Consider the following 12,690-nt stretch of genomic DNA (forward strand, 5'->3'; position numbering starts at 1 on the left):
GGTTAGGACTGGTGTGTGTGTTGGTAGGGATAGGGGAGAAGGGCAAAAGGAGAATTTTCAATGTCTTTTACTTTTTTTGTTTCTTGATTTCTTTGTGACTACAATCACAGGCCGAAGTATGATTTGGGGAAACCCCAGTGTCATGTCCCCTGGCCCTTCCCCCTACTTCACTCACACAACACCTCAGAGAGCTAGAAAAGGAAACAAATCAATCATCACAAATTGCTCAATAACTCTGGAATGTTCTATTTCTATTCCTGTTTCCTCCTCTGTTCTCTTGGCTGTGTCTACCACACCCTAACCAGGCTTTCAAGGTGCTTTCTCTCAACAGAGTCACAGCCTCTCTTCATTTCTTACAATGGGCTCAGAAATACGTAAGCTTAGACTGCCAGTCTCTATCACTTGATGTTGTAGGATATTCAGTCTGCTGTTGGGAAATTTCTTGAAGGTTCTCTCGCTGTATCCCATCTTATGGCTTTCAAATGCTCTGTAGGGCCGCTATGACAGCACCCTAGATATCTCTGCCTGCTTCCTCATTCGGTCTCTATTCTGGACACGCGGATCGTCCGTGACTGTTGCATGTCAAGTGGCTGGAACCAATCAGCTTACCAGAGGCTTCCTCAGAAGCCAATCAGAACCTAGGGAAGTGACCTCACCCAAGGGAGAGCTGTGTGGGAGAGATAGCATCACCCAGAGCTGTGAGTGTCCCTAAGTCACTCCCCTCCTCCCCACCTTCCTTACTTCCTGTAAACCAACATCGCCTACCCCTCCCCCACCCCATCCCAACCAGAGAGGGCTTAGAAGGAAGTAGAAAAGCTAAATAAAATCCACAAAGGGAACAATCAAAAGAGAAACTGCAACTCGGTCACACACCCTCTTCTGCCAGTGGAAAATAGGGCATTTCGGGGTTACCCCCTGTACCAATATACCTTTCAAACTAGGGTCTTCCAGGGCCTGGAAATAGGAGTGTGCTGAAGAAGAGTCAGCACCTCCTCCCTACTCCCTCCCTGCATCTGGCTTTCTTGACTCTCACCATAAAAATAGCTGTAATTATTCCTTGTAAACAAGGACAAGATCAAGGTCAAGTGTGGGAAAGAGAAGGCCTGTGTCCCTGTGAACATGTGTGAACAGAGACAGTCAGCAGGTCCGAGAACCAGGGGCTCAGAAGCCAGCTGGTCTACTGCCTTTATACAGGGCACAGGCTGTTCTCTTTCTCTACTACTCACTCTGTGCAGCCCTGCAGATGAGCTCCTGCATGTGCCCTGGCAGGGCTAGATTGGGAGTGCGTGTCCTACCATGGGGGAAGGAGCAAAGGACAGGAAGGCTGTCCTTTTATTTTTATTTATTTAGTTATTTATTTTATTTAAAAATATAAAACTGGCCTTACTCCTCCGAAGTGTTCCCACCCTTCAATTAGCTCCACAAAGAGCTGTAAAAATGAGTATGGGTCAACTGTCTCAACTCTAACAACCCAGGTTTTTCTTTTTTCGATTCTCCTTTCTCCCTTTTATACAATTAGGACATTGGTCCTTTGCCCTCTCCACAGGATATCAGAGGTGATACAAGGGTGGAGGGAGGGGAAATGTAGAAAAGAGAGCTACCTGTTGTCATCTACACTCCCAAGTCCAGGGACCAAAAAGGTTATCTGGACTCTGAGAACAGTCAGAGGAATGACTTGCTTATCCACAAAACCAAATATTAGGGACGGTTATTCTCTGCATTTCAAATCCAGAAAGATAAGAGGATTTGGCATATTGTTTAGGGTCCTTCTTCAGTATATAGCCTCATCCATGTTGTCATCACTGTCACCCCCAAAGTCTTCTCCATTGTCAAAATATGACATGATGTAATCAGTTTCCTAAAATGGGTAAAAAGAGGTAAAAGTCAGGCATGCTTCTGGCATTCTCTTTCCTCCCTGTGTACCAGGCCCCTTTCTTCCTTCCCATCACATCATTCCAGGCCTGAGCCTTTCTTTCCTGCTGAAGCTCACTGTTGAGAAGAGCCTAGGGACAGAGGAAGTGAGGGGAAAAACCTCTACCCTTTGGGGGCACTATCTCCTTTGGCCCTCCAACCCTCTGAAGAGAATATCCTTGGTGGAAAAGGAGTTGAGATCCCCTAAGATTATAAGGGGAAGGGAGAGGAGCCAAAAGTGGGAGGAGGTCCCCTTCACCTCTTCATGTTCTTCTTCATCATACTCTTCTTCTTCCTCTTCCTTCTCCTCTTCTTCTCCTTTCTCCTCATCTTCCTCTGAAGTCACTTCTTCCTCCTTTTTCTCCAGGGTCTTATGTGAAGATGAATAGGAAGGGATACACAGATTCAGCTCCCAGAAGAGAAAAACTGCAACACACACAGGCCAAGGGAGAGGGAATAGATCTAGGGCCCAGGTGGTCTTTATGAACACTTCCTCCTCACCTCTAGTTTCTGTATTGTTTCCTCCTTATCTTCTGGGGTCTTAGGGGGCCTCTTGGGAAGTAGGATAGTGGTCCCTGGTGGGGGAATCAAAACGTGAACCATCAGAGGGCAAATCTCCTTGCTAGCCTTTTACCACACCCTCCTTCCAGGACCATGTCACTCTGCTGCCCTCATGTGGACACCAAGACATCCAACAACAACATGTAGACAGTTGGGTAGGAAATGGGAAAGCAGGCAAGACCACCAGCAGCTTCAGCTCTCAAGCTGATGAAGGAAACTTCACTTCTTCCATTTTTCCAGATACACTCACGCTCCTTCTGCAGCTTCCGCACCCGGATCTTTAGCTCCTGGGGTAGACGTCGCCAGTCTGGGAATAGGGGGAGTGCATATGTCAGTGGGACCCTACCTGGGGTATCCTATGAGTGATGACTGGTTTTAAAGGAAGGAAAGGTGAGGGTAAGGGTGGGGAACAAAAGGGTTAGGTCAAAGTTGTTCTGAGCAAAACTGTGGCTTGGATATCTCCAGGGGAGCGGAGGCTATTTAATAAGATTTTCAGGTAGAGTCTGGGATGTTTGGGGGCACATCTAATGGCTCCAGTTCACAGACACTGTGGACAAGGTGATGGAGTGGGTAGTGAGAAGGGAGTGGCTTGTGGTTTGAGACATCTCAAGCATTTGAAAGAAGAGCCTTCATTGAAAGGGTCCATCACCTACCAGGGTTCCAATCGATGGCGTTGTCAATTGGCCCTGACATCTGATATTTGTCCGAGTAACGCTCCACATCTGAAGGGTCAGAGGTCAAGAGTCAAAGCTTTATCCCTTCAGACCTCTATAACAGTGTTGTTCTTAGGGGCCCAGCCCTCTCAATACTCAGGAAGTGTCTGTCCCTTCACCCCAAACCAGAGCCCAGGGGGTCAGCTTCAGTATGAACCTTCAACACAATTGTAACCAGCCCCTTTACCACCTAAAATTACAATAGATTTTTTTTTTTCCTTCCCAGCCCAAGGTATGGCTATCTTGAGAGGCAGCATGTTACAGTGGAAAGTATACTGTTGTTCTTAGCTGCTGTTTAGTCAAATTGCTCCCAACTCATGCCATTGTAATCCATAGGGTTTTCATTGCCAATTTTTCTCCATCTTAGTCTATAAGCTTTGCTGAAACCTGTTCAGCATAATAGCAACACACAAGCCTCCACTGACAAGATGGGTGGTGGCTAAACTCGAGGTGCATTGTCAGGGAATTGAACCTAGGTTTCCCGCATGGAGGGTGAGAAATCTACCACTAAACCACCATCACCCCTACCCAAAATTACAATAGTTTTGGGGATTTTTCCCTCCCTTAGCCCAAAAGTATGGCTACCTTGAAAGGTAGCATGACGCAGTGGAAAGTATACTAGAGAGCAAGAAACCAGTGTTTTAGTCTTCCCTTTACTCCTTGATAACAGGGTAACTTTAGGCAAGTCTTTCATTTCTCTGAGCCTCACCTTCCAGGGCTTCAGTGGGAAAGCACGGTGCTCAAAATACTGAACTTCGGTACCAGTTAGTAAATATCCACTGTCCTGAGTCTCCCAAGGGCTCCCCCTTCTCCAGTCCCTCCTGACAATCTACTAACTAAATGGTTAATACTTTACTTAGCTGAGGTTCTTAAAGACCCAGAACCAGCCCCCTCCTTCTGATTGACTGGTGCCCATGATATACAAGTTGTTAATATTTTTCACTTATTCTCTCATTTATACCTGTGAAATGAGCATCATAATACTTCTCACTCTTCCAAGACTACTGTGAGACTCAAAACAAACTATCAATACTGTACTGCATTTCAAATGCAAGGATAATTATTATGATTTCCCCTGTTACAGAGTGATCTTCCTGTGCCTCTTTTGGCTCCTCTAGCTCCCAGTGGTGCTGAGTACAGCACACTGCCCATGGGAGGCACTCAGAACGTGATGCTAGCATTCCAACTGACCTCTCTTGGGGACAGCTGGCCGGATGAAGTAGGGGAGCTGCCTCATGGCCCCTCGTAGCTCCTGCTTCAGTGCCAGGACGTATTCCCCTTCCTCTCCAGAGGGCAGAGGCACTGGGTGGAACTCCAAGAGCTAAGGAGGCAGGTGGCAGTGGTCAGCTCATCACTGAACACAGGGCGAAAAGAGAATGAACAGGAAGGACAGAGTAATCTGAAAGCTAGGGAGCTGGGAATGTGAGAAGTAAGGGTGGACACTTCCTTGCCTGGAAAACATCCCAAGTGAGTCGGGAGGATAGAGAAAGGGAGGGGCAAGATGAAGATAGTTTAATGATGGCCCAGGAGGAATCCAAGATCATATACAGTCAGCCAGGGGCACATGGGAGTCTTGGGAAGGGAGGGGAGACACTCACAGGGAAGAGTGGAGAAGGCTGCAGGGTGGGTGGAGGCAAAGCATCCCCCTTCCCAATGCCCACTGCCTCTACGTTGAAAGTCAACTGGCCCCGGCCACGACCCCGGCCCCCACCCCGGCTGGCCATGGTCGGGGGGTCCTGGGTATTCAGAGATCTAGCGAGATAAACCTGATAAAGACAAAAAAAAAGAGAAAAACAAGTACTGTAGAATAGATAGAAAGCCAAGGAAATAGAAGACACCTACTCCTCTCTCCTGGGGACCTGGGAAGCCAGTGTCATTCAACAAATTTTGACTGAGACAGCACAGTGTCAGACAGGGATTAGTTGCTGGCAATATAAACATGGATGAGTATGTCCCAACAGGATGGATAACTGCAATATAGTGTAATGATGGTACAATGGAGAAGGTGATTAGCCCCTTGGATAAAACTTCCCTATATTCCTAAAATGGAGCCCTGGTGGCACAATGGTTAAGAGTTCGGCTGCTAAACAAAAGGTTGGCAGTTCAAATCCACCAGCTGCTCCTTGGAAAGCCTGTGGGGCAGTTGACTCTGTCCTATAGGGTTGCTATGAGTCACAACTGACTTGATGGCAACGGGTTTGGTTTGGTTTATATCCCTAAAATAATTTAATGTTTATCATCATCTACATTTCCACATATGACCTTTGACTTCTTTCTCTGCCTGGCCTTCCAAACCCAACTAGACCCCAATTTGATCAATATATTGATTTTCAGAAAAACATTTATTAAGCATCCACCATGAGAAGGGCAGGGTGTCAGGCATAGTGGGGGCACCGAGATGAGTCACCAGTCTCCCTGTCAACAGAGCGGAAAAGAGAGATTACAACTAAATTGATCTTTTTAAACACCACTTAGAAGAATAGAATCCTAGAGTTGGAAGGAATATTTACGGTCATCTAGTTCAAAACCTCTTCCAGTGCAGAACTCCACTCTATAGATTGTTAGTCATTCAGCTTCTAATGGCATTTTCCTAAAGACAAGGTGCCCATTCTTCCCTAAGGAAGCCCATTCCATTGTGGTCAACTCTGATGATTGGAAAGTTCCTCTTTCTACTGAATTGAACTCTGCCTCTTGTCATCAATCATGAGGGACCAGTAAGAGGCAGCTACGATGGGGGCTAAAGTTATCAAATGAAAATGAGACTTATAAGAAGAGAGCTAACTGAAAGAGTTCCCAGTGGCTAAAGCTGGAACAATCTGAAGAACAAAATAAATAAAGTAGTCCTGGATTATCACCTAAAATATAAATAAATATCCATGAGTCTATACTGATATAAATGATTGAACAAATTAATAAATGGGGGAGAAGAGACAAATATCCCACATAGAATTCCAAATAAATTATGCAGATATTCAATCCTAAATGACAGAGTCATGGATTGAATTGTGTCCCCCCAAAATATCTGTCAACTTGGTTAGGCCATGATTCCCAGTATTGTATAACTGTCCACTATTTTGTCATCTGCTGTGATCTTCCTATGTGTTGTAAATCCTAACTCTATGATGTTAATGAGGCAGGATTAGAGGCAGTTATGTTAATGAGGCAGGACTCAATCTACAAGATTAGGTTGTGTCTTAAATCAATCTCTTTTGAGATATAAAAGAGAGAATGGAGCAGAGAGACATAGGGACCTCATACCAGCAAGAAAGTAGTGCCAGGAGCAGAGCACGTCCTTGGGGCCCGGGGTCCCTGCACTGAGAAGCTCCTAGTCCAGGGGAAGATTGATGCCAAGGACCTTCCTCCAGAGCCAACAGAGAAAGAAACCCTTCCCCTGGAGGTGACACCCTGAATTTGGACTTCTAGCCTCCTGGACTGTGACAGAATAAACTTCAGTTTGTTGAGGTCATCCACTTACGGTATTTCTGTTACAGTAGCGCTAGATAACTAAAACAGAGGGGAAACATAACTTCCTATAAGCAACCCACACTTAAGCATATAAAGACTTCCAAAGAGTACAGTATGGAAGGGGTGGGGGCAAGGAAGTAACTTTACAGTGAAGAAATCTGACAAACACTACTTCAGCCAAGTGATCAAGGTCAATAGCCAGTCATGCTGATAGTATGTACCCTTGATGTGATGTGATGAAAATGGCACTTTACCTCTGTGATCCTCCTTCCAAAAATATATACATAAGCCCATCTAATCATGAGAAAAATATCAGACAAATTCCAATAGAGGGACATCCTACAATATACCTGACCAGTACCTCCCAAAACTGTCAAGGTCATCAAAAGCAAGAAAATCTGAGAAACTGTCACAGCCAAGAGCAAACTAAGGAGACATGACAACTCAATGTAATGTGTTATCCTGGATGGGATTCTGGAGCCAAAAAAGGACATTAGGTAAAAACTAAGAAACTCTGAATCAAATATGGACCTTTGTTAATAATAAAAGTATTAATAATGGGTTCATTAATTGCAACAAATGCACAATACTAATGCAAGTCACTACTGATAGGAGAAACTATATGCTGGAGATATGTAGGAATTCTCTATATTATCTGTTCAATTTTCCTGTAAATCTAAAACTGTTCTAAATATATATATATTAATAAAAAATAATAAAACTTGAGTAGCAATGCAAAGTTCACAAAAGATTAGTTGGTGAAAAAAAGATTTGAAAGCAATATGCCCCTCCTTAACACTAACCCTTTTTAGTGTTCAATGCTGTACTGCCTCTTCCCCCAAAACAACGTCTTATACACGTTACACTCATTCCCAGTTATGCATACCTGTGTATTGTGGTGGAAGTTACTAAGAAGCAGGTTTCAACAGAAAAACACTCTAGCAACTATATCAAATTTAAGGCAGACAGCACAGCGTAGTAGTGGTTAAGAATGTGGATTTGAATTCCAGTCCCATTATTTTCTAGCAATGTAATCTTTGGCAATTTATTTAATTTCTCTAAACTTGTTTCCTCATCTATAAAACTGGACTAATAAAATACCACTTTAATTCATTCAACAAATATTTATTGAGGGCTTACTATGTACCAGGCAGTGTTTTAGGTGCTAGGGATACAGAGGTGAGCAAAATGGACAAAAATCTGCTGCATCCACAGGGTTTAAATGGAGCTTATAATCTAGTGGAATCATTTGTATATAAATGGTATTTTGATATTTCAAGACATGAGACTCAATGTGAACAGAGAAAAGAAGAGATCCAGGGACTGAAAGTTGGGGCACTCTAATGTGTAGAGTTTGTCATATTTGTAATAGATAAGGTGAGGAGTTAACATTCTTATTATACTAGAACTCTTGGAAATCCAAACTTAAAAATCACCCCAATAGAAAAAAATGGGCAAAGGACATGAATAGGCAATGACAAGAGAATGGTCAATAAACCCACCCTTCATCTATCAAATTGAAAAAGATTTAAATAAAAATCATGCTGTCATGAGTTTTGTGAGATGGGCACTCATACCTCACTGGAAGGACTATAAACAAATACAATTTTTCAGGGAAACAATATGCATCAACAGTCTTTTAAATGCTTATATCCTTAATCCAGGAGTCCCTGGGTGGTGCACAAGTTAAAGTGCTTGGCTCCTAATCCAAAGGTTGGCAGTTCAAGGTCATTCAGAAGTGACTCGCCTGGCAATCTACTTCCAAAAAAATTAGCCATTGAACACCCGTGTGGAGCAAATTCTACTGTGACAACACTTGACTACTTGATGGCAATTGGTTTTTTTTATACTTAATCAAGTAATCCATCCTAAAGTAACCATCAGATATATAGTCAGAAATATAGGTTCAAGGATATTCATCAAAGAGTTATGTACGGTAGCAGAAATTCTAAAACAATCTAAATGATCCAACAACAAAGGAATGGTTAAAAAAAAATCCATTTTAAACTATTATGTAGCCATTAAATCATGACTTTAAATAATTTTTAAAGGCAGAAAAATGCTTACAATATAAAGTGGGGGAAAAACGTGACATAAAATTGTATTTATGCTGTGGCCATACAGAAAAGAAACTGAAAGGAGACACTGAAATATTAATAATGGTTATCACTACATCATGGTTGTGGAATGATGATAAATATTTTTCTTTATACCTTTGTTTCCAAATTCTTTACATAAATGTATATTACTTAATGTTATGGATTGAATTGTGTCCCCAAAAAATATGTGTTGTAATTCCTAACCTCTATGCCTGTGGTTATAATCCCATTTGGAAATGGGTTGTCTTTGTTATATTAATGAGACAGGATTAGTGTAGGGTGTATCTTGAATCAATCTCTTTCGAGATATAAAAGAAATTAAAAGAAAGCTAGCAAGCAGAGACGGAGGAGATACCAAGCCACATGAATATTGCTCAGGAGCAGAAGCTCAGAAGAGACAAAGACTTTCCTCCAGAGCTGACAGAGAGAGAAAGCCTTCACCTAGAGCCAGTGCTCTGAATTCGGACTTCTAGCCTCCTAAACTGCGCGAAAATAAATTTCTGTTTGCTAAAGCCACCCATTTAAGGAATTTGTTATAGCAGCACTAGATAACTAAGATACTTCTGTAATCAGAAAACAAAAATAATGATTTTCTTTGTTTCTATGAAGGCTACCAGTAGGGCACATCTCCCTCTTTTTCAATGGAGGTGTGAAATCCATTTCATTGAGCTATATATTTCTTGTTTAGGATATTTGTTTGATATTGACTGAAAAACAAATATCCAAAAATGACATGACCTGCAAAGTGAGATAGTGAGTTCTCTTACTAAAGGTGTTTAAATAGAGGCTAGATAACAATTTACCAAATATAATTTATCAGAGGAAGGATTCATACTTATTGGAGAGGATTCACTATGATCTCCATTGTCTAGCACTGTGTGTGGCATATAGTGAGTGTTCCATAAATATTTGTAGGATGAATGAATACATGATTTCTAAGTGCCCTTAGAAACTTGAGACCTTGTGATTAACAAAGCTTCCCCTCACCCTCCCAGTCCTCCTTGCTCTCTCCCTTCTCTGGACTGTGGGAAAAATCATATTATGAACCAAGAATTTAAGTGCCCTTGATTATATACTATATTGTCTTTTATTGTTCTCTAATTACAATAAAAGGCAGTACAGTATATAGGAGTTTAAATCTTGCCTCCTTATAAAGAGTGCTGGTTCCTGGAAATCAAGTCTATTCAATTAACTCTTACTGAGCACTACGTATTAAGTACTAGTTCTTGCCCTTCAAAACCTTAGAGTGTAAGAATAACCCGTTGCGGTTGAGTCGATTCCGACTCATAGCGACCCTACAGGACAGAGTAGAACTGCCCCATAGGGCTTCCAAGGAAGCCTGATGGATTCGAACTACCGACCTTTTGGTTAGCAGCCGAACTCTTAACTACTAGGCCACCAGGCTTTCCCTAAGAATAGAAACATCTAAAGAAAGTGAGCGTATGCAAGAAGTATGCATAAAATGCCTTCTAAAGTCAGACAGAGGAACAATTAATTCTGCAAGAAAGGGGTCCAGGAAAGCTACATTTCAGTATTTCAGGCGAGCCTTGATACATAAAACAGGAGTTTATCAGGATCTTAAGACACGGGAATAATATTAATAGATTGGGGGTAGGGAGGCCGATGCCACTGCAAAGAGTCAGAGGTGCAAGAGTGAGCCTTTCTCACTTTCTGCTTTAAACCTCCTTCCTATTGCGCGAAACACAGTATGGTCCGCTGGCATATAATCGACATAGCAATGGGAGCCAAGGCAGAAAGGGTAGGAAGCTAAACGGGGCTGACCAAACAGGACACTGGAAAGCGTTGCCTATCCCGCAGCCCAGCCCCGTTGAACTTGTCAAGTAAGTGTGGGGCCGAACCAGATCAAAGTCCCCCGGTCCGAGTCTTACCTGCCGCCCCTCCCCCAAGCGGAACCCACACTGCAGCCAGCTTGAAATTTGCTGGTTGTCCACCGGACCTTGGCGTTCTAGGCCCGCCTCTCTGAGCTCCCCATTGGTGGGTTCTCCTGGCCAATGTAGGAGAAGCCGGGGAGGGACGTCCGCCCACTGGAGCCGAGGAGGTGGAGGGAGAATGCGAGCCAGCCTCAACCTAGGCTTGGGAAACAGGTTGCGGAGAGAGATGGAGTTGCGGAATCAACCAGGGGTCAATTAGTTGCGTCCTCACCCCGGATGGAGGAGCACCTGGCTAGCGAGAGTTCACAAAGGAACCTGACACTCAGATCTCACCGAGGGACTCTGTTGCGAGGGAGGCCCCACTGAGAGGCCAACCGACGAGAGCCCCTACAGAGAAATGAACCTCTATGAAAGTGCTCTTATGGATCAGCCTTTCTGTGACCCTGGCTTCACAGCTTGCCCTCTCCTCCATTACTCCCACCTACCCTTCAGTGCTACACTGCCCCCTCCAGCACCACCAATGGATACTTCTTTTCTAAAAACATTTTTCTGTGGGTTGCTGCCATGTCTGTGAGAAAATGGGATGCAGGTTTGGGGAAGGAAGGACTGACGATCAGAGAACAAGTATTGGGGAGGCAGGGCAGGATCCCGGATTTCCCGCATTTTCCACTGCTTTCCTAGCGCCCTGTAAAGGGAAACAGGGTGGAATGGGGATTTCTATTCTCATAGAAAACAGAAACAGAGGACAAGAGGTCAAAGTCAAGATAAAATCTAGGAGTTAATCAAGAAGAATTCCCCAGATGTCAGAGAAAATGGTGCTGGGAGTGAAGCCTCTGGACTGGGGGGCTGTAGGTGTAGTGGCAAGTGCCCCATCTTTGGAATAGGACGGAAACATAGCTTCCTTAACCTTACTAAGCCTCAGTTTCCTCATCTGTAACAAGAAGATAATAATTCTTACTTTATACAGTTGCTGTGAGGATTGCAGATAATGTGTGTAAAGCACTTGGCACGTAGTTGGTGTTCAATAAACGGTAGCTTATAAAATCTGTAGCTTCCCTGCAAATATTTCTTTCTCTCCTCTTTCCCCAGACACATTATTTTAATATCTTGTGTCTGGTGGCCTCTAGCTTCTGAGAGATATCACCAGACCCCAGGTGAGCTTTCCAAATCCTTAGGATAGTGTTCTCATCCCTCACTTCCCCGGGTGTCTCCCAGCTGGACACAAACTCATTCCTAAAAGATGCAGATGGAAGCTATGGTAACCATGGAAACAGGGCAGGTGGCAAGGAGAGGCACAGACAGACAGGGGGAGAGACCCATAGAGACAAATAGGGAGAGAGAAGACAGTGATTGGGACAGAGACCTTCAAGCAAGATGAAAAAATAATGAATCTAAGCAAGGCTAAGATTAAAGATATGCAATGAGAGACAGTGTGTTACAAGGTTAGCTCTTTTTCATACCCTTTTCTATCCTCCCCACTCCCCCACCACCAAGGATTTGGGGAGAAGGCATCTGGGAATGCCCCTTGCTTGCTATATCTAAAAATGACGCCAGATACCCACCCTCCCCATACTAAGAGATCTACGCAAGGGAGCTGAGGTCGAAGCTTGTCTGTGATGTGTGTTCCATTTGGGGGGAGATGGGGTGGAGATGTACCGCTGTGTCTGACTCCTAACTGGACCGTGTTCTCTGACATTTAAACTACAAGAAGGCAGCCAGATCTCTTGCCTCTCTCGGCACATTATGGACACCGGTTCTCTCCACCCCTCTGCACAGTATGCCATGTGCTGTGTGTGGCAGGTCAGGTCTGGCGCACAGGCGCACATAAACACACGAAGCGCCGAAAATGGGGATCTGCTGAAGCTCGGAGAGGAATCGGGATGGTCCGGGTCTGGGTTCGCGGAGGAGTTCACTAAGGAACACTCAGGTTTGTTGGGGCCGAGGGGAGGTCGACTGGGAAAGGGAAGTCGGGATTGGAGCCTCTAGGTTTTGAGGGTTTATGTGTACACGGTTGGGGGAGCGGCTTGGTGCCGGACGCCCCCACCCGCA

The 12,690-nt window shown here is 44.1% G+C and overlaps 1 protein-coding gene across 1 annotated transcript; it reads right to left on the reverse strand.

Annotated features, from left to right (window-relative positions):
* Positions 1–887: 887 nt before the first annotated feature.
* POLR3GL (RNA polymerase III subunit GL) lies at positions 888–5,182 on the reverse strand. Its single transcript, XM_004380313.2, has 7 exons — positions 4,784–5,182; positions 4,377–4,506; positions 3,126–3,194; positions 2,723–2,779; positions 2,413–2,486; positions 2,171–2,281; positions 888–1,858 (listed from the first exon to the last, which is right to left on the reverse strand). The coding sequence occupies exons 1-7, from the start codon at positions 4,907–4,909 to the stop codon at positions 1,772–1,774; spliced, it is 654 nt and encodes a 217-aa protein (XP_004380370.1). The 5' UTR covers positions 4,910–5,182; the 3' UTR covers positions 888–1,771.
* Between the last annotated feature and the right edge of the window lie 7,508 nt (positions 5,183–12,690).

The sequence above is a fragment of the Trichechus manatus genome, unplaced genomic scaffold (genome assembly GCF_000243295.1).
Source record: "Trichechus manatus latirostris isolate Lorelei unplaced genomic scaffold, TriManLat1.0 scaffold00073, whole genome shotgun sequence".
Classification (NCBI taxonomy): domain Eukaryota; kingdom Metazoa; phylum Chordata; class Mammalia; order Sirenia; family Trichechidae; genus Trichechus; species Trichechus manatus.